The sequence below is a fragment of the Acromyrmex echinatior genome, chromosome 10, assembly GCF_024713525.1.
Source record: "Acromyrmex echinatior isolate Ae372 chromosome 10, ASM2471352v2, whole genome shotgun sequence".
Classification (NCBI taxonomy): domain Eukaryota; kingdom Metazoa; phylum Arthropoda; class Insecta; order Hymenoptera; family Formicidae; genus Acromyrmex; species Acromyrmex echinatior.
The window spans coordinates 2,513,437-2,535,292 of record NC_141861.1 but is presented as its reverse complement, the minus strand read 5'-3'; the positions used below and the strand labels follow the sequence as shown (position 1 = coordinate 2,535,292).

At 32.8% G+C, this 21,856-nt stretch overlaps 6 protein-coding genes and 1 long non-coding RNA gene across 8 annotated transcripts; 2 read left to right on the top strand and 5 right to left on the bottom strand.

The window, feature by feature from the left end:
* Window positions 1–157: 157 nt before the first annotated feature.
* Window positions 158–3,061, bottom strand: mdlc (RING finger protein mdlc). Of its 2 annotated transcripts, none has more exons than XM_011067613.2 (6): window positions 2,327–3,061; window positions 2,106–2,179; window positions 1,513–1,716; window positions 1,166–1,382; window positions 873–1,065; window positions 158–643 (listed from the first exon to the last, which is right to left on the bottom strand). In XM_011067613.2, exons 1-6 carry the CDS (start codon window positions 2,487–2,489, stop codon window positions 466–468), a joined length of 1,029 nt encoding a protein of 342 aa, XP_011065915.1. In that variant the 5' UTR covers window positions 2,490–3,061; the 3' UTR covers window positions 158–465. The 2 variants fall into 2 exon arrangements, with proteins under 2 accessions (XP_011065915.1, XP_011065916.1); XM_011067614.2 differs by having other exon boundaries at window positions 2,106–2,233; window positions 2,327–2,455.
* Orc4 (origin recognition complex subunit 4) lies at window positions 2,475–6,337 on the top strand. The gene is made up of 6 exons (XM_011067610.2): window positions 2,475–2,612; window positions 3,019–3,275; window positions 3,957–4,283; window positions 4,365–4,862; window positions 4,933–5,085; window positions 5,154–6,337. The coding sequence occupies exons 2-6, from the start codon at window positions 3,060–3,062 to the stop codon at window positions 5,313–5,315; spliced, it is 1,356 nt and encodes a 451-aa protein (XP_011065912.2). The 5' UTR covers window positions 2,475–2,612; window positions 3,019–3,059; the 3' UTR covers window positions 5,316–6,337.
* On the bottom strand, window positions 6,172–8,698 carry Amt (Ammonium transporter). Its single transcript, XM_087410226.1, has 11 exons — window positions 8,563–8,698; window positions 8,157–8,442; window positions 7,939–8,096; window positions 7,743–7,854; window positions 7,453–7,658; window positions 7,254–7,385; window positions 7,068–7,163; window positions 6,905–6,993; window positions 6,740–6,829; window positions 6,579–6,666; window positions 6,172–6,520 (listed from the first exon to the last, which is right to left on the bottom strand). Exons 1-11 carry the CDS (start codon window positions 8,696–8,698, stop codon window positions 6,351–6,353), a joined length of 1,563 nt encoding a protein of 520 aa, XP_087266352.1. The 3' UTR covers window positions 6,172–6,350.
* LOC147908211 (uncharacterized) lies at window positions 7,592–9,703 on the top strand. Its single transcript, XR_015546344.1, has 3 exons — window positions 7,592–7,621; window positions 7,748–8,037; window positions 8,170–9,703. It is a non-coding gene; the product is annotated as an uncharacterized LOC147908211 (long non-coding RNA).
* On the bottom strand, window positions 8,962–12,100 carry Atg8a (GABA type A receptor-associated protein autophagy-related 8a). The gene is made up of 3 exons (XM_011067616.2): window positions 11,651–12,100; window positions 9,811–10,008; window positions 8,962–9,707 (listed from the first exon to the last, which is right to left on the bottom strand). The coding sequence occupies exons 1-3, from the start codon at window positions 11,738–11,740 to the stop codon at window positions 9,642–9,644; spliced, it is 354 nt and encodes a 117-aa protein (XP_011065918.1). The 5' UTR covers window positions 11,741–12,100; the 3' UTR covers window positions 8,962–9,641.
* Window positions 12,101–14,423: 2,323 nt separating this feature from the next.
* Window positions 14,424–16,370, bottom strand: LOC105153011 (large ribosomal subunit protein eL22). The gene is made up of 4 exons (XM_011067617.2): window positions 16,240–16,370; window positions 15,848–15,982; window positions 15,471–15,592; window positions 14,424–14,640 (listed from the first exon to the last, which is right to left on the bottom strand). The coding sequence occupies exons 1-4, from the start codon at window positions 16,246–16,248 to the stop codon at window positions 14,493–14,495; spliced, it is 414 nt and encodes a 137-aa protein (XP_011065919.1). The 5' UTR covers window positions 16,249–16,370; the 3' UTR covers window positions 14,424–14,492.
* Window positions 16,371–16,472: 102 nt separating this feature from the next.
* On the bottom strand, window positions 16,473–21,854 carry LOC105153016 (nardilysin). The gene is made up of 7 exons (XM_011067622.2): window positions 21,524–21,854; window positions 20,917–21,429; window positions 20,621–20,762; window positions 20,411–20,541; window positions 19,864–20,239; window positions 19,090–19,721; window positions 16,473–18,308 (listed from the first exon to the last, which is right to left on the bottom strand). Exons 1-6 carry the CDS (start codon window positions 21,844–21,846, stop codon window positions 19,125–19,127), a joined length of 2,082 nt encoding a protein of 693 aa, XP_011065924.2. The 5' UTR covers window positions 21,847–21,854; the 3' UTR covers window positions 16,473–18,308; window positions 19,090–19,124.
* Between the last annotated feature and the right edge of the window lie 2 nt (window positions 21,855–21,856).

Genomic DNA, 21,856 nt, shown 5'->3' with positions numbered 1-21,856 from the left:
CTTGATAAGTAACGGTATATCTTCTTGGATTTTGTATATGTATTATTTTAATATATTTGAATTGTTTGTATTTTTGAACGCGTTGCTTAATTCTGAATATATATATGAAATTATTATGGTATAATATATTTATGATATATATAGATATGAAACCATATGCGTACATATATCTTTATTGGTCTACTGGATTCATATAAGATGCATTTTTAACAAATGCTGCCGTTCAGAAAAAAATTCGGAAAGCTGCAAGATTGCTTACTTATCACTAATTGTTCTAAAAAGTCTATGAATGTTTTCTGGACAATATTTTAAAATAGTTCACGTTAACATTTACAGTTCCTTAAAATAATTCATGTTATATATATATATATATATATATATATATATATATATAAATAATATTATATATATAATATTACATTACAAAATTTTATAGAAACTAAAATAATCTTGTAAAATATTTTATCAATCTTCGTCAGAATCCTCGCTTGCTGCGCTTTTTTCCTTGTCTTCCAGTTTAGTTCGTGCAATAAGTTCTTTTGCAGGATTAAATGTGCCGTTAGTCTGGACATTGCAGATGTAACATCGTGTACTTTTTCTATATTGCTCCAAAGCACATTTTTCACAAAAGTAATGCTTGCATCTAAAAAAGGAGTGAATTAATCATAAATAAAAAATATATAATATTATTAGGTGTTGGAATTAATTCGTAGCGTTTTACAAGTGATGGGAAGTACTTTCATTAATATATTTTTTAATGCTCATGTGAAATAAATAACATTCTTTCATTAAAAAACGCTACGAATTAATTCCAACACCTAATAAAAGCACCGAAAAAGTTAGCGATTAAAGATATACTCTAACAATCATACTTTGTAACCACAGGATCTGTGAAACTATTTCTACAAATAAAGCATTTAAACGGCAAGTTCTCCTCATCGCTGTCGATCTCGTATTTCTTATCGTCTTCGTCTCCACTGTCATTATATTCGCCAGTAGCAGCTTCTCTCTCCAATTGCCATCCCAATTTATAATCCGACCGATCGTGTAAAAACTTACAGCTATCTGTACACAACACAATAAAAGAATTTATATTAATGCTAATTTGAAGTTATATAGTATAATTAGTACGATTATTCAAAGAATAACTGAAAATATGATGTACCTCCAAAACCGCAGAAACCAGTCTCTTTGTAATCTTTGCATATATCAGGTTGATAGTCCCATCTAACTGTTGCTCTAAGATTGGACGGTGCTCGAATTGGTCCCTTGCGTACCATTCCGCTAGATGCATTACCAGCCGCAGTATCCTTCTTTTTATAGTATTGTGCATAATTGTTCAAGCCTCTATAAATTTTATCATCTTCTTTTCCTTCTAATTCCTAATGATCAAGACAGAGATGTATTACCAACTTTGTTTTTTTAAGCAAGTCTATTTCCAATTCACCTAATGTACTTGATGAGTACTCAATGCTTGTTAAGTACTCAATGCTATTCACTTTTAAAACATACCTCGTTTATTTTTTGGGCCTTCTCAAACAGTGCCTGCGCGTCCCTATCTTTCTCTGTTTCTGTTTGAAGAACAGCCGTTGCTCCTTGGTCACTTGGGCCAGCTGGTAGAGCTGTTCTGCTACTCTTATATGATACAGTTATGCTGTCATCCTCACTATTATTATCGTCGCGATTGATCTTCTCCTGATGCTTCTTCACATTTGTCTAAAAAAAAAAAATAGGAATCAAACTATATATTTCTCAAATGTCATATGTCTCCTTGTTCATCTCTACTAATGTGGATTAATCTCGTTTTAATTTATTTTTAAATTATTTCTTTCTAAAAAAAATAGAGAATAAATTTTAAAAATCTATATTATTAGAAACGGAGTTTGAGACTCCAGGTCTGTTTTCTTGATAATTGAATTACCATACAATTTTGAAATTAAAAATGGAATATGCTTGATATTTTGACAAAAGTGAGAAAGAGTTCTAATGCAATCTAAACAGGAATTAAAAACAGACCTAATTAATTGCGGAGTTGTTGATACAACTGCGCGTTTAAATGTTCCATATAGAGGTTATGCGTCTCCATCACGGTGCGAAATACTTACGCTTTGTATCATGGGATTGTGATCATCCTGTTTCTTTTCCTTCTTAACCACCATGGTCTCATCTTCGCTGCTATCTACGTAGGAATCAATACAAACGTTTATCCACACGACGTCTTTTTATACATAACCTAAAAGTCGGTTCGACTAAACTTATCCAAGAGATACAAATATGATATCCAGATAGCGTGTATTTAAATTGATATTTATTAACAACCACTCACCATCGCTGCCATCCGCTCCTCTCCGCTTTCTCGTGGCATTTTTGTGGATTTTACGCCTTTTAAAAAGAAAGGTGCAGTTCTTTCTCTCCGGCTCTTGCACCGTGTCGTCCATGTTTGTTTCGTAAACACTAGTAAACGCACGTAAACACCATCCCTCTGACATTCATTCAGCAGCCGGGTTTGTTTCCTGTTGTTTCCATTTTACTGCTTGTCATTATTATTGTTCCTTGCGTCAAAATAAAAGTGGCCGAAAAAATCGACTGATAATTCAGGCTCAACGACTTGAGTAAGTTTACGTGAAAGATGCTTTCGGTGTCATCGAACTCTGCTTGAGACGACCGGGTTGCCCGGGTTATGTTTTTTGACCGTATCGTATATAGACGTTATATTTTTAAATATTATGCTTTACAATTAGTTTAGATAAAAACCAAGCATATAATATTGTCTTATTTATGATATGTTAACATAATTATGGCGTATCTGTGAGGCTAAAATATGTGATGTCAGTTATTGATTATTCTGAAGAGTGGATAATTTATTGGGGATCATATAAGAGAATCTATATATAAATATATATTAATATAATATTACACCTACATATATTTATAATATGCTTATATTGCATTGTGATTTGTATAGTGTCTTAAAAATAGTATTTAAGAAAAAAAATTGATAAACTCTATCATTTGCAGGTCTTCCAATTTCCTAAAGTAGTCTAAGATCAGTAAGAACAATGAGCAAGAAGAAAAATATGGCAATCGATTTTCAAGACAATATGATACTGCTTACGCGAAAGTATTTGAAACGTAGAATAATGTGCCCTGAAACAAAGTTCAGACATCACGTTAATGAACGGCTACATGTTATGAATTTAGTGAAACGCACTGTTGAAATAGGTGAAAGCAATTCTGTCTTGTTAGTTGGACCCAGAGACAGTGGAAAGACAACGGTATATTTATCCTTTATGACTGTAAAATAGTGACACACAGAAGCATGCAAAAAGTTGACTATTTACATGTAAAAATAATTTTTTTGTCTTAAAAGTGTGTATACATATGTAGTTATTTGCATGTAAGACTCAATGAAAAAGGAGATAACAAAGGAATCTAAATATAAATTGTACTTTATTTTTTTTTAATTCTAATTTTTAAAACTAGAAAAAGAAAAAAAAATTTAAATTTAGTATATGATAAGTTAAATTTAGTATATAATTCTATCAATATAATAGTTTTAATCTTAGTTTATTTTTTTATCTTTTTTTTTTCATTTTAAGAAGTAGAAAAAGATAAATAGTAAATTAAGCCGAGATTAAAGTTGATGAAACCGAGCCTGAGAATTAAAAAAAGATAAAGAGTTAAATCAAGATTAAATCTATATTAGTAGAAATGGACATAAGAGATTAAAGTTAGTCTCTTATGTTCATTGATAAAAATTAATAATAGAGGAAGATAATTTTAATGAAAACGTTGGCATTTAGGAAATGATTTCATTGCATTTGTAGTATATTCAAATATAATTTAATCTCGATTTTGGCTGCTTAAGTGCTGCATATATTGCACACTTGTTAGATACATCCCTAATGATACACTTTGTATTCTAATTAATGATAATTATTTATATGTAATTCCAGCTTGTTAATAGTGTCTTGAAGGAATTGTCTGCTTTAAAAAGTTTTAAAGACAACGCGATAATAGTGAATCTCCATGGATTGGTACACACTGACGACCGTTTAGCACTCAAAGATCTAACTCGTCAGATGCAATTAGAAAATGTCGTTGAGGATAAGGTTTTTGGTACATTTGCAGAAAATCTAAGTTTTCTCTTAGATTGTTTGAAATCTGGTGATAAACATCACTCCAAACCAGTCATCTTCATACTCGATGAGTTTGATTTGTTTTGTGAACATCATAATCAGACATTGTTGTATAATCTGTTTGATGTTGCACAATCTGCACAGGTAAATATTTAAATGTGTCAAGCTAAAAAAAGGTAAGAAAATCTGTAAATTTTGATGCAAATAATACTTTTATTTTTATAGGTGCCAATATGTGTAGTAGGGATGAGTTGTAGATTAGATGTCATGGAACTGCTGGAGAAGAGAGTCAAGTCGAGATTCTCGCATCGCCAAATATTTTTATTTCCCGGCGATACATCATCTTCGGAACAGCCTATGTCCGCGTTTGACGATCGTCTGGAACTCTTTCGAGATCTTCTCAGCTTACCTGACGATGAAAATGTAAATAAAGTGGAGCAACAGTACGATGATTGTACGATAGATCCGCAATTTGGTTCTATGTGGAACGATTATATTAAGAGTTTAACTACCAACGTTACGATGGTGAATTTACTCAAAAGAATGTATCATATTGATGTGAGCGAGAGAAGTTTTAGAAATTTTCTGGCGGTAGCCGTCTCGACGTTATCTGAGAAACATCAGAAACTGGAAGTGAATGATTTTGTAGAAGCAAGTAAAATCTTTTCACAGGATGACAAATTGTTGATACTCGAAGGACTGTCCATTTTAGAAATGTGTTTGGTATGTTTTTGCGATTATTTCTTAAAATTAACTTTATTTGATAAAAAATATCTATATTCCGATATTACAGATAATAGCGATGAAACAGGAAACGGAGATTTACGACGGCGAGCCATTGAATTTCGAAGCGATATACAATCGCTATATGAAATTTGCGAATCAGAATTCTTCTGTACAATCTGTCCAGAAACCAGTTATCATGAAAGCTTTTGAACATATCAAGGTAAGAAACGTTCATATTAAAATTATTTGGTTCTTGAAAAAATGAATAAACATATATATCTTCTGTAGAACTTAGAGATCTTGCTGCCAGTTGGAAATACGAATACGAAATTCGAAAAAGAATATCAATATTACAAATTTACGTTAACATCGCAGCAAGTTATTGAGGCTGTGAAAAATTATCCTGGTCTTCCCACAGAAGTTTCTCAGTGGGCATCAAGCAGTATATAATAACGATATAGTTTCAAGTATTCAACCTATTGTGTTCCATAAAACTACACATGACACGTAATTAATAAGTTTTTTAGCGATGTATTTATAGAATAAATTTAGATATAAGTATTTATATCACTCTAATAGAAGAAATATACTTGTAGGAATCGATAATAATCTTTTAGATACATTTTTATATGTTAACTATTATTAAACTCATTTCTCTCTATACTTCTGATAATAATCGTCATAAAAACAAAGACAATTACGAAGATACGCGACGTTTATGTTCCGCGTTTATATATTATGCCCTCCAAAAAACGTGTGATACTCTAGTCTTACATCTTTTGAATATTGCCATTCATACGTATATATATCCAGTTAAATTTTCTAAATTTAGTTTAGAAAATTTTTCGAAATATCAATAGAGTAGAAAATCGGAAGAAATATCACAAAAATACAATGAAATTGTAAATATTCTCAATATGCATTAGTACAATATTTAACAATAAAAAAGGAGGAATAATATTTTGTGAATATATACTAAATATGGTTTCCAGGGACAGTTCCTGTCAATATACAAACGAAGTAGAGGTATACGCATCTTCAATATATGAAAGATAATAACGAAGATGCATAAATATTTATCGAAATATTTTATTTCTTACAATAATATGCATTATCTTATCAAGTGTTATGAACACTTTTATTAGCTAATTTAGCTAATTTAGTCGATTGAAACCATATTTGTGCCACTGATTAAGCAGTGTTAAAATTCAGTTTGTCTGTGATCCACTTATCATGTCCATTTAGCTCTCTGTGTCGTGTGTGCGAGCGCGCATGTATGACCGCGATCAATATTTATATGTGTGAATGAATAAAAATTTAGGTATTTATTAAGAAACGTGTGTCTGTCGCACAGACACATACATATTATTCGGACATATTAGAATACAACGAAATTACATTGTGCACGTATCTATGTTTATACATTTGTAATAAACAATTTACATCTCTGATAAAGTATAAGTCTCACTGTGGATCCGTTTTTTTTTAATCTATCCAAGCAAACTGTGGTTTCACTTCCGCGGTTATCGTAGAGTCTGCGATCGTCCTGATTTGAGAATTTCTCGCCACCAGCTTCTTTGGCAATTGAGGTTTCCCAGATTTTGAGAAATTCGCTAATTTCTTCTTTTGATGCTGAGTAATATATGAATCGTGACCTGTATCAAAAGTGCATGTTACACATTTCGGCACAAATTTTAGATGTAATTCTCTTACCAGGATTCATGCCTACAGGAGGTACATTCCTTAGTACTTCTTCCATAGTAAACGGTCGAAGCGCTGACATAGCACGACTCACACCTATCTATAAATAAACACGTCTCATATCACATATTGTAAGTAAAACAAACTGTGTAAAAAATTAAGAAAGTTCGCACCTTTGAATGACGTATTCTATGTTCTACAAGATCAGCTCCGAGTACTTCTTCATAAACTGCCATTCTAATTGGTATTATTTTATCTATTATCTACAGATAAGGACATTTACAGATACCATTTACATTTTACATACGATACATTTTTTGAGGAATAAAATCACAAACCCATAGCAGTGTGATAGAGCTGAAGAAACTCCAAATTGATAAGCAAAGTGCAGATAAACTTTGTACTCCTAAAAGGTACCAACCACCTCCTATGAAAAAGAAGAAATTCATGCACTGTACTAACTTGGAATAAGAAAGATGCATAAAAATCATTGTAGCATACCTTTGAACAAGCCCTTTCTTCCACTTGTGGTATCAAGGGGATGAGGATTATCAGCAAATAAACCGATGGCAATAACTCCCCAGATACCACTTGCGCCTATACTTTAAATGAATACGAGTGTTTATCGTCGCGATGGAGAGAAACTTATGACAATTTGATATATTAATGGAATTAATGTAAACGAACCGTGAGTGGCGGCTGCACCAACAGGATCATCTATGTGAATTCTGTCTAATGCGGGCATTGTGATACACGTGATAAAACCACCTACCATTCCGACTATCATCGCTTCCCAATTTCTATACAGGAAACATCCACCTAACGCAACATAAACGCTTAAAAATCGATTGTTTTTTCACGTTTTCTGTATTAATCAAACATGTACCGGTAACTGCTACCAGTGCGCCAAGAACACCATTTATCTGACTAAGGATATCAATTCCATTCGGATTAGTCAAGCTAAATCCCAAACCGATGAGACCACCTCCCATACTGGCTATCATCGTGGAGACAGCCGCTCGAGCGGCGTACTGCCATCGATCACCGGTTACTCCGTAAGTACTACCACTGTTGAACGCTAACCAACCCCACCTATTTATGGTTCACAATCCTTTTTATATTTTATTCTATTTAATTTATTGCATTCGACATCGCGGTAATCTACGATTGCTTTACCATAGCACAAACAATCCCATAATAGCATTGACTGGACATCCAAGTGGTAGAGGGTCGATGCCGTTGTCGTATCTGCCTATTCTGGGACCGAGCATGATGGCACAAGCGAGAGCTGTATTACCAGGTAAATGCATCTATCAAAATTTATCCGTTTATCGTTGATTACCTGGCAATGATATCTTTGTACTCTGATTACCTGAAACACCACCAACAAGATGCACCGGGCCTGAACCAGCAATATCAACGACCCCTATGCGGTTCAGAAAACCATGATCGCCCCATACCCACCCAGCTGGTATGCAGTACACAATAGTGTTCAAAAACGAGAAAAGGCAGTATGCCTTAAAATTACATCTAGAAATACAAAATGTATAACTGATACGTCTTCGATATCGTATTTGCGAAAATAAATACCGTTCTGCCATAGCACCACTAACGATGGTTGTAGAAGTGGTGGCGAAACTCAATTGAAATAGAAATGCGGCGCAAATGGAACCCATGTATTCGTCGTCGATGGGAGGATCTACGAATATACCTCCAATGCCGATTAGAGGGTTATTGGGTTTGCACAAGCCAAAGCTAAATCCGAATCCAAAGATCCAATAAGTCAAGCCGCCGAGAACTATGTCGACTACATTCTTCATCATGATATTGACCTCATTTTTCAAAGATACACAGCCAGACTCTAACATTCCGAAACCTACACAGTTTGTAAGAGAATCAATATTGCCGCGCGTATTAATAAAAGTATAAAAATAACGATCATCTCTTAATTAGATAGAATAACTTGCATATTTCGGAAAGATTATTTTAGTATTACCTGTTTGCATTGTAAAAATCATGAAGGAACTCGTGACGATCCAGTTGCTATCTTCTTGCGTAAGATTGTATAAAGAGCTAACATATCTATCAACAGTAACGTTTGTATCATTTTTCTCGGAATTCGCCAATTCCATGATGTTCAAACTGTTACTTCGTCGCTAGAAAGAGTTTGACTGCTAATATCTTCGCATGTATTGAGCGCGGAGTGTGCTCGGGACAAACAAATTAAAAATTTAGGATGTACGGGCAAAACAAGTCTGGTAATGGTATTGATAGTAAAATGTCAGGACTTCTGTCAGCAATCGATCAAGCGAAACTATTAAAAGAAGCGAATCATTAAATGAGACGAAAATATTTTAGATTATCTTAGAAGAATAGACAAAACACTTAAGACACGTTTTCACGTTTTTAACTTTTTTTTATTGGCCTTACATTTTCAAGATTACAGAAAATTTTTCTCGCTCGCATATCCAACAATTTTTCTTCGTTCTTTTAATTAAATAACATCAAAATTATGTATAATACAACATTAATCTATTATATTATTGAAAATGATATCACGTATATAATGAATTCCCGCCATCTATACCATACTTTAAATTTATAATGATACAGCACGATATAGGTGCTAGTCTAAAAAAAAAAAGAAAAAAACCATTATGATTGTAATGTGCAATGAAGAACAGAATGTGTGAGAATGTTAACGATGATGGCAATGCAAATTTTTTTTTTGGTTTTTTCTTATTTTTGTTTTTTATAGGTGGCCAGGCTAGATATTACATGATCACATAAATTTGCACAAATTAGTTCTTACATAATACGATAAACTAAGCCCTCTTAGATAGCAGAACAAAAAGAATGGAACCGACAAGCATCTTTTTTTATCATCCAAGAATATGGTAGATTTATGGAAGCGAATATGCAATATCAAGACAAAATTTCGCACAAAGTATATCAATAGATGTAATTTTGTATGCTCGGTTTTCGAAAGCGTCTCTATGAGGACTACGTTGGTAGATGGTAGATTTTTGTTGTTGAATCCCTTGCTGTTTTGGCAATTTGCTCATCCTGCGAGGTTTAGTGACCGTATACATTTTCATCGCTATACGCTATGTATAGGAAGAAATCTTCTTCGTGATGTTCCTGTTGAAGAGTTTTATAAGATTAGATGAGTGACTGTGAAGCATATAAAAATCAAAACATCTCATTTGATGTACGCATTTTTCATAATATTCATTCTAATTACCGCATAAAGAGAACCCATGGTAGCGCTTGTTGGAGGAATGATGTTGTTTACGAAGAAGAACAGGGCATCTTCAGGACGTAAATGAATCCTCTTACGAATTAAAAAATAAAATTGACCGACAGTCAAATCAGAAGGTACCAAATACTTTTGCTTGTCCAGATCACTGATCTTTGCTTTAGGTGCCTTTTCGACTATCACCTACAACAACATTTACATTATGTCTTTCAAATATTTTTTAAATATACAAAAATGTAATATTAATTGATAATATTAAGATATCTTAATTAATTACTGCAAACGCACGAATCAATCACTGTATATCTCCATTGAAGTTGCTATTCGCCTAGTAAATTAACGTTTTAGCTTTCGCTAACAAAATCATTAAAAAATAATTTTTTTTGGCTCGCTACAGTCAAGTTTCAATTATATGTATTTAATGTCGTGAGACCGAGTGAGATGATTTAATTGGTTGAAACACGTCCAACTGTTGAATAATGGAATGGATGTCAAATTCGAATCCTGTTGGACTGGCGAATGCACGTGTAATTCGATATGATAATTTCGAGTGAAACATCATGTGTCGATGATTCATATATAGCGAAGATAAATACTGTATTTTTTCTTTTGTGACGATCACGATCACGACTATGACCCTGAAAGTACTATGAGGATAAATTGAGGAATGAATCACATGTTTAAAAAATGGTTGATTAAAAAGAGATTAAAATCTGCCAGGAATTAATTACAATAACAATCACTAATATCAGTCTATCTTTTTCCATTTCTTTTTTCTCATTTGCAAAATATTTGATCTGTAAAACGTGTTTTTTTTACGATCGAAATATACAAATATAATCTATTCGTAGAAAGATCCTCCTAATGTTCAATCTGAAATATATTTCGAAAGGCAAAAATATGTTTAAAAATAATTAAATATACTTCAATAATTAAAAAATAATTAAATAAATAGCAAAATATATTCAATTTGTGAGTGCTCGTTAATTTATTTGTTATTTATTAAAAATCGGGGGAAATTAAATAAAATAGTTCGACTTTGAAAGCGGAGAAATCAGGATAATTTACTGGAAAAATCTGGAAAAATCAAAATTACACCGTTACAATTTCCAGACTCAAAAATAAAAACAATGCTTTAAAACAATGCTTAACAAGAATACACGTTCTACATATGTTCAATGTAACTCTGGAAACTTGGGTTTTAACCTAGCAGTAAAATGTTGCAAATCATTTCCTGAATTATTAACGAAACAAAATTTCCAAGAATGTTGACATGTCCAAAGTCTACTCGATGACCAAAACATTCGATACCATTCGAGACCGAGACGCGGAGCGATCGTGTCGCGAGCTTGACGTAAATAAATTCAAAAGATAATTAGGTGATTCCAGGTAAAATTTCGACACGCTGGAAAACTTGGTCGATTGCACGTCGTGAAGCAGATCAATACACGTGCGGGAGGGGGGAGGAGGACGTACGCGAGGCACAGCGCGATTTCGCTGCGTAAGTGCGCAAAAAAGAAAGACGGAAGTCCTATCAGAGAGAAACATCTCGTCCGAAACGATATGCGACGCAAAATACGAGGACGACCTTGGGCTTTACCGGAGGACCGTCGAGGGACGGCGCGACATTACGAAAGCAGCCGATGCAATGAGGACGAGGACGGGGACGAAGACGGGGAGAGGGAGGGGGGGGGGAGAAAAGGCTACCCGCTTCTCCCCCACGTAGACGTTCGCGAGAACTCTCCATCCGGGAAGCGCAACGGAAGCTACTCTACATCCGGGATGCGTAAACTTTATGAAACCTCGAAGGACGCTTTGTACTTACGGGCACCCGATCGGGATATTTCCGTCGGATCTTCTCGCCCTCGGCCTTCCTCTTCTCGAACGGATGTTCCTCTTTGTACTGGAACTTCATTGTCCCTCGTTTGTGAGCGGGTCGCGCGACACAACGACGACGGCGACGACGCTCTCCTTCGTGCCTTCACTTGCGTTCCGTAGCTCGCCCTTTCGTTTACACGCGTACGAACACTCTCCTTCTCTCTCTCCCTCTAATTTACTTCTCCGTGACACGAGCCTTAGGGGCGCTGAATTGACACAAACGCGATTCTCGGAGTTACTCTCGCGACAACAATCGCCGTGCGTCATAGGCCGTTGCGATTGCGCGTTTGATTACGAGGTTCCTCCGCCATGAGAAAATAGTTCCTCTTCTTCGTTAACGACTGATCCGTTTCTGTTCTTGCACTAGACTGTTGGACTGTTGGACTGTTATAGAGCTAGAGAGCCTCAGAGCTTAAAGGGAGAGAGTGGCAAATTGCATCACGTAAATGCCCGCGACCAATCAGAACGAAGACCATCACGTGACCAATTTTTTCCAATCTCTTACATGCCTATGGAACTTTAATGCTCGCGTCCAATCAGAGGAGATGGGTCAGGTAATGCAGTTTCCTCATTCTCTCCCTTTGAGGCTCTATCTAGATTATTCTAGAACAATCTAGAATCTCTCTTTCTCACTTAAATCAAACGTATAACTATCTTGCTTTAAGTTCCAAAAGTGTACACTAGTTCGGCAAGAGAAAACAGATCTGAGATGACATCGCAAAAACCGATAATTTTTTTGCAAAAATTGTTGAATCACTTAGGAAAATTTGCGGATATAAGAGACAAGAAATCCGGCGAAAGCTGAAAAGAATGCGAATGACTGGATAAGTCTGTTCTTTTCAACTGAATTTTTTTCCTGCGTGCGCGTCTTTTCTCCTTTTTTTTTCTAACGTGAAGAGAAAAAGGAGAAAGATGAGATTTATTCGTGTTACTTGAAATTATCAATTCGCGAATATAACATGAATTGGCGTTCTCTAAAAAAAAAAATGTGGAAACAAATTCTAACGTTAAAATTAATACAATGAAAATACACAAAAATGCAAAAAAACGAAAAATTATTCACGATCTCGTACAGTTTCTTAATGCAAATTAAAGAATAACACCGCTTTAACTAAGGCTACTAAAATCCCTAAAATATTCCTTCCTTCGGGAAGGCAGACTTGAAATCAGTTTATAAAACAAGGAGGTTTTGAAGAATCGAAGAATCCTTCATAGAGGCTTTCTGCATCCTTAAAATAAGGAAGGACTATGAATACGGATGAAAGAGAGAGCACATTGTAGAATAGGCTTAATATTGGGTCATCTAAAAAGTATCCGCGGTTTTTTGTCACTAGATGTGTGTTGATGGTCATATATCTAATGACAAAGTACCGCGGATACTTTTTAGATGACCCAATATTTTCTTACATAGGAAAGAACCAATCATATTAAAGAATCACCGAGCGCAGCCAATAACTCACTCGTTCGCCGCGACGCGGCGCTTCGAGAGGCGATTTCGCGCCTCTTTTGATATTTCAAATTCGCGTCGCGTTGGTCAGCGTCGATTGGCGAGCGCATCATGACGTCATCGCGGAAGATCGTGGATTAGAAATCGTTCGAATCGCGTCCGCGCATTCAATTGTTCGCAATCGCGATCGATTTTCAGAAGCGGATTCCGCATGCGATCGAGACTTTGCTTCGCGAGTGTTTTTTCCGAAACGTGCAAGACGCATATATAGCGTCATGTCGTGCATCGCGCGTATCGAACGCCATGACGAGAGTGCCGTGCGACATCATCAATTTCGGAGTCGACGAGATTCAGGGAACATCCATCGAATCTTTTTCGCAATGAACAACGTAGCTACCACGACCGTTGCCAGGTACGCGTTACGTTCTGGAATTAACATCATTAATATTTTCGTCGGAGTCGAACTTGTAAATTATAGCGAATTCGGATCACTTAGACTACACTTGATCAGTGCACATTAAACGTTGCTATACATTAATAATGCTATACATTAAGCAATTAGCAAAGTAAAATATGAAAGTAATAATAAGTATTTAATTTATTTATAAATAAGTATTTAAACGATTAACTATCTACTAATGATATTGTCACATTATTTAACGAATATGTATGTATAATTTCATTGTCAAAGTTGATTATATCGTATCATTGCATTGAGATATTTTATATAAAACTGATTTTTTTAAATAAGCACTGATCCAGTGTAGAGCGAGTGATCGAATTCATCATTACAGATCGTCAATTTTTCGCACGAAGTTGCATGATTTGAAAAGTTCACTTGTACATTAACGCCCTCGGCAGATAATGCGTCCAAATCGTGAAATTGTTAGTCAACCAGAGAGTTACCATTTGATGGTAACTTGATGTAAATCCTAATTACTTAATATTAGAACTTCAGGAGCACATTTTAATTGCATTGGAAGTGATATTGTAAATCCATATTTAAATATTATCCACTATACATTACATTGCTTAAAGTCATACATTTTATTAAAATTTGTGAAAACTTATATAAACTTTTAACCTTTGTAAAGATTTGTACGTCTCATTTTTGCAATTATACTTCGAAAAAATTACAAAAATGCGTATATAACTGATAAAATTGCTAATAGAATAGAATAGAACTGATAACAAAATTATAGTTAAAAAATTAAAAATAGTTGTTATACAATCAGAGCTAAGTACTTTGTATTCGCATAAATAATCAAGAACATTGAATTTTAGTGTTCTTTATTAAACGAAATATATACAGACACATTCGTAATTAAAAGAATAAAGAGAATTATTCCACATCTTCCTCATCATCATCTTCTTGACTGTTAATTTGGAAGTATCGTAACTCGTACGTTTCCTTATCTTTCGATACTACTCGTAACCAATCACGCAATTTATTCTTTTTCAAGTATTTCTTTGTCAAGTACTTGAGATATCTATAAAAACAATGTTTTCCAAATTAGTACAAATATCGCTCTTCCTGTAGCTTATAATAGTAAACTTGTAATAGTAAAAAATAAATTTCATTCATAAGGCCAATAGTCAATTCTTATTTTAAAACTATCTTAAGATGTCATGAACCAACTAGAGGGATATAAGACATTATTTAAGACAATATTAAAATAATAATGAACTATGAATATTGGCCTTAATATTGTTTAATATCATAAGGTTTTATCTACTCAATGAAGACAAGATGACAAATATCATTTTGTCTTTGTTCCATTAAATGCCAAGATAAAATGATATTTGTGTCGACTTATATTACTACAATCACAGATATTCAGTTATTCTTATGAGTTTTCTATAATAAGTCATTTTCTATAATAAGTCATTACCTAAGTTTGAAATCTTAAGCCATAAGAAATTGACTAATCATAGTCAATTATTCTATTCATATTCAACTATGATCGATCAATTTCTTATAGCTCAGAGTTTAAAGCTTAAGATTTACTTTTTGTAGATGCCGCTTAAGTCGATCACAGAGATGTATTAACATTTTAAGACATTACTTAAAATGGGTTTAAAGAACAGATTATCAATACCAGTCTAAATGGTAAACACCTATAAGCCAGTATTCATAGTCTATTCCTAAAGATTGTCTTAAGATTATCTCTAATATTATAAAATGCTAATTTAACTTTATGATTGATTCACGACATGTTGAAACTGTATTTAAGATGGTTTATATGAACTGACTATGGATATCAACTTTATCTGTGATGTTCTACAATTGTTACAATCACAGAAAAACGATATTACTCACCGCTTTGAGAAATCGACGTCACTGTTGACAGTGAGTTTCATTTTATTGCGTTCCAAGGCAACATTGTTGCCAAAGTTATTAGTTTTCCCACCAACCTTGATTTTTTCTTGTAAATATTTTTCCTAAAAAGAGAAAACATCACCATCTTATAATAATCAGTCTCAATGATATAGTATTAAAACTTCAGTAGGAAATTGCATCATGCAATTCAAAATAAATCAACATTAGAATTTTTTATCACAGGTTAGGAATCCGCGAGAAATAGGTTAGGTCTCGATTTCAATCAAACGAGCAACTTCGAGCAAAATTCTCACATATGGGAAAAGAGAGTATTAGGAATATAATCTGAAATAATCAAGAACAATAATGTAACTTACAAAATTGGTAACATCCATTATATTATCCTCCACGGGATGCGTGCAATCGATCGTGAATCTCACGGATATCTTTTTCTTCTGTCCTTTGCCCCGAAGCACCTGCTTCTTAATCGGGCCTTTAGTTTTCTTTGCTGGCTAAAAATTTGCGAAATTAATCTGTTTAATGATAATGTTGCCATCATTTTATGAAACACGTGGAAAATCGTCCAAGGCGTTGAGATAGGAGCGTACGATAGGATACGTATGAATCGGATTAGATTAAAACGATCTTAACACAAAACAATAAGCCAATCGACAAGTCGGACGCGTTTTTTCCGTACGTGATATCATTTTAACGAAATTCCACTATAATTACGAATAATTGTCGTATTTTTGCAAGAATGACAACTTACCGGTGCCATGTTCACTTGTGTTTAACGAATGAAAGAACGCGAGAAAATTGATCATCACATGGCGCTACAATCGTTTACGCGGCAGCGTAACGGCGTAAACGATTGTAATCGTTGATGAAGTGGACTGCAAGATTCATGAAATGTTGACATTCCAAGAAAGGAGGAAACCCGCGAAACGCATAATCTTTATATTGGGTCATCTAAAAAGTATCCGCGGTTTTTTGTAGATGTGTGTTGATGGTCATATATCTAGTGACAAAGTACCGCGGATACTTTTTAGATGACCCAATATAATAGCTGTTGTTACAAAATATTGATTGTTAATAAAATTTGAAACTTTGTAACAGAATATTTTTATAGAAAACGTTTTGTACGATTGAAAAGCTATCCATTGATTTTAAACACAAAAATTGATTGAGCAGAATATATTGAGTCATCTAAAAAGTATCCGCGGTTTTTTGTCACTAGATGGTATTGATGGTCAACACCATCTAGTGACAAAAAACCGCGGATACTTTTTAGATGACCCAATAGTTTGACATTTTGTAATTTTTTTTGATAAAATGATTTGGTATTTTTTATTGGGAACAGTCCTACAATTCAAGGCAAAAAATAAAGGATTCGATCTGTTGATCTCTCAATGATAATACAATGATAGGAAAATCAAACTTACTCACATATTGTTATCAGAGGACCAAAATAGATGTCCCTCGGCGTTAGATAATTCCGCTTTATTTCTGATGAAATCATTAAGGAAATATATTTCAAATCTTGGTATTTAATAACGTTTTTAATTTTACAGTTTTGAAGTAAAATAAGCACACATAGTCATCAGAGAGAAAAAAAGAAAAAAAATGAAAAGTCACAAAGAACATACGTCAGAAATGTTTGTATTTGAAATGTTTTATCTTAAAAACTGCCACTTGATCACTTGATCCCGGAAACATCACCCGGATGCCACCGTATATTATCTTATCTTTGTTTAACATTAGAATAACAAGAATAAAATGATATACAGAGATACTCGGATGTTTCCGCGATCCTAAATTAAATCTTAAATTAAAGCCACTCGACGCCTCATACATAATTATTATACATTCTAAATGAAATTCTAATTAGTTAAATATATTGTGATCTAAACATAATTATCATTTGATTGTATCGTCAAATGGTTATCTTTTCGTAGATCTTTCTTAAATTTAATCGAAATTATTCTCTTTTTTGTTATAAATCACGGTGTGAAACATTGGTGATGCTATTATGCCTTCCAACAAGCGATACAGTGCGATACAATGATTATGTCATCTTTGTTTAATATTGGCAAACAACAAGGATGTAATAATCCATTGTGTCACATCGTGTCATTTGTGTCGCTTGTTGGAAGACACACATTGATAAGACAATTTAGGGAATGGTTTTTTCTTACGAAAATTAATATATCTTTGAAATCAATGCGATTCATTTTTTATATACATTTTTGTATATTGATGTAGATTTTTATACGAATTAAGTTAAGTGAAGGATGAAGTATATCTTTCTTTAAAAAAGTTTTTTATTTATTTTTCAGCTTTATTAACAAAATGTTTCAAACTACATTCGTTATTATAATAATATATTACTGCGCGCAAGAAAAATATAGAAGCAATGTGAAGAGTTATATGAAAAGTTGACTGTGTAATAACTTATTGTATTATTGCTGTTATGCAAAAATTAGTATTAAAGAAGTTTATGCATTTAAGCAATTTGAGGAGCAGCTGCGATTATTGGATTCTTCTTTTTTTCATTTTGGGAGAACTAAGAAAGAACTAAAACTTATGTTGCTTAAATATTCTTAATCTTTCCTTAACATCATCTAAGTCATTTTCTGAGAATTCATCCAAAATTTCTTTAAAAACATCCAGAAATCTATCGATCCATTCCTTAATAAATTCAGTTGTGCATGATTTATTTGCCACTGATTGAGTGGCACTAATAGAACATCCTACAATTCCACCGACATCCATATAGTCGCATGAAGTATGTTGTATAAGATCATTTTGGATTGATTTTAATGACAATTCCATTATCATCTAAAAAAATTAGTGAAACTAAGAGATCTACTCTATAACTTTTAACAACTGTAACTGTAGCGTTACAGTATCGTTTTTTATGTACAACACCTGCGCAACAACTGTAACGCTATAATTACGTCGAGAATTACAAAATATTCTCCTTAATTCACTTGCTGAATTTGAAAGTCATGGTTAAAATAGTCTTAATATATGGAAAATACAATTTTTGAATACGTGTTTTAACTGAAGAAAATAACAATTTCTTTTAATTTTATTGAATTATGATAATTTCTCTGTTTTTATAAAAATTATTTCTTTTATCATTAAAACCGCAATCATTATTAAAGTCATGATTCTTACTTGTTATACAGATTCAGCAAGCAAATTGAAAAAAAAAGAATTAAAAATTTCAGCATGTGCCCTAAAAATAAATGCATAATTTCTTTAATCATCCAATAAATCAACAAAAACCCCGGAAAAAAATATTTCATACATAATTATATTATAAATTTACATACATTTTATATATAATAATATATAAAATATGTCCATATATGAAACATTTTTCCCGGGATCTTATTATTATAAAGAATTACAATTTATAATTTTATATTAGGTGTTGGAATTAATTCGTAGCGTTTTACAAGTGATGGGAAGTACTTTCATTAATGTATTTTTTAATGCTCATGTGAAATAAATAACATTCTTTCATTAAAAAACGCTACGAATTAATTCCAACACCTAATATAATTTATAATTTTATTTTTTTATATTATTATTGTGTAAAAATATGTCTTACTCTGCGCTGTCGATTGGTCATAGTTATCTCAGAAATCAAATTGTGTTTTCAGATACTGGATAAACGAAAAGTTTTTTCTTGTATTCTTCTACTTTAATAATATAATTTTCTTCAATGTTCTTATGTTGATGTTCATCGATTATGTATTCCAAAGCAATGGATTGCGCTTCGTCGGGATCAGTTCCAATAACATGTACACTCAATTTTTTCATATAATTTTCGTTCCTCATATACTTATCAAACCATTCTTTTAGTTCGTTTATTTTTATGTTGTTTAATGCAAGTATTTCTCTCTCATCTCTGTCAAATATGTATTGACCCTTCATGATCTCATTCCAGTTTCTATTAACTTCTTCTTCAAGATTCATATCAGCATGTTGCTTAAATATTCTTAATCTTTCCTTGACATCATCTAAGTTATTTTCTGAGAATCCATTCAAAATTTCTTTAAAAAGATCCAGAAATCTATCGATCCATTCCTTAATAAACTCAGTTGTGCATGATTTATTTGTCATTGATTGAGTGGCACTAATAGAACATCCTACAATTCCACCGACATCTATATAGTTGCATGAAGTATGTTGTACAAGATCATCATTTTGGATTGATTTTAGTGATAATTCCATTATCATCTGAAAAAACGTGTGGATGAATGTAATTTGGAGATAAAATTAATCGCAACAGTCTAAGAAGTTGTTCATATTTTATTTACTTTTAAAAATAGATGAATAAACACTTAAGATTTTATATAAAATTATGTTATTTAATACTTACGATTATTAATCTCATTAACACCGATGACTCAATTGACGCATCGATTTGATAAGTATTTACCACAACGGAAGTTGGATCATGTTTGTTGATATTTTTCAATTTGCAATTACTTGTGCCCAAGGGTAACTGAAAGACTCTATTTGATTCCTTTTTATTAGAATGTGAAGAGTTACAGTTAAATATTTTAAGAATCGGATATAAAGAATTGATTACATCAACCTCCTTCATATTGCCTTGCACGAGACACTGAATGTATAGACAACTGATAAAATGTTTTGCAAATTTTTGGAATTCCTGGAAACTGACATTTTGTAAAGCATTGTGTACATCGACGTATGTATAATGGACAAATTTTAGTATCCATAATCTCATATCCCTGCAAAAAAGATTAAAGATATATTCATTATTGTCTAATTGGCAAAAAATACAACATTTATTATAATGTATTATACAAAATTAATTTCTTATTTATCTATTAATAATGTCTTTCAGTTATGTAAAAATTTCATAATATTGTTGCAATTATTTGACAATAAATAGCCAGTACTTAGCGAGTTCCTCAGGTTTAGTGAATATGTCGTTACAGATATCAATTTGTTGAGCTTTGATCATTTCGAACATTAGCTTCGTAATATTTGAACAGTTCTTCATGCATTTTGTTATAATGTTCAACAAACACTGCAACAATATAAATAAAGTAAAAATAATATACACCGAAACTATGTAACTTTGACGCATGCTTTGAATATATACTTACGTTCGGCCAAGGTCCAGATAGTTTTATTATAATTCCTTTCTCATTAACACTGATGTCATAGGTGAGCCCACTTTCTATAGCATATAATTCTTCCGCCACTAGTAATTTTATTATGTTGCAGTACACTGTCATGAGAGCGAAACTGAAATATTAACAAGAGAAGATTTTTCAAAATAAAAGATCCAAATAAAAAATTATAGAAATTGTATTAATTCCAACTTAGAAATTAGTGTATTGAGAATCAGTAATACTATGCAATGTAGTATTATTATAATACATTATGCTACATTACTTACTTTTCCGGTCCTGACAGAAATTCTCCACAGGAAATAAAATGTACATACATATAAGCTATTGGCAAACGAAATTTGGGATCTTCGCGATACCAAATCTCTAATAAATCAATTCCCGAACGCAATTTTCTAGGATATTTTGGAATTTTTGAAGGCAATCCTATTAAATAATGATTATTATGAAGAAATGCATCCTTCTTTCCCGGTGAATGAAAATGTGGCAATGGCTCGACGGATTTCCAGTGTTCGAGCCATTCGTGTGGTATCTCGATGTCTGTATATCGTACTTTCAACCATGAATCGACTTTATCTAATTCCATATTATCAAAGTCTTTGTCGAAAATCATAATATTCGCAGTCTCAGGTATCAAATAATTCAAAATATTTGTTATACTTTCTGGATCATATTCAAAATAAATCTTGCTTCCAATTAGATAATCGCGCGACGGATACTGATACAAATTTATACATAAACTGCTCACATTATCCTTTGGATTCTCTTCCTTAAAATTTTCTCTAAAATGACCTCCAAGTATAAGTGATGTTTTTCACGAATATTTTATTTTTTCAATTATCTTTCATATTCTATTTATTTTTAAAACTAGTTTACCTAAAAATATTTTCTGAACTCTCACTAAACTCGTCGTAAATTTTTTTCTGCGGACCTTCCTTCTTTAACCAATTGATATAGGAAAATATCGTATCTAGAACCTCCTTTACATGTTGTTTTCCTTCATTGGAGAGATCTATACTAATCTTGAATAAGCTATACGTGATAGTATGTATATTGTAACAAATTTCCTTATTGGAAACAGTAATATTCCATATTTTTTTACGTAGATAACTAATTAGGGAACCTTTTCCTTCATGTCCAATAAGACACGAAATATATCGATATGGTTTACTTTTATATAAAGCCAATTGCGAAGGCATGGCCCATGTT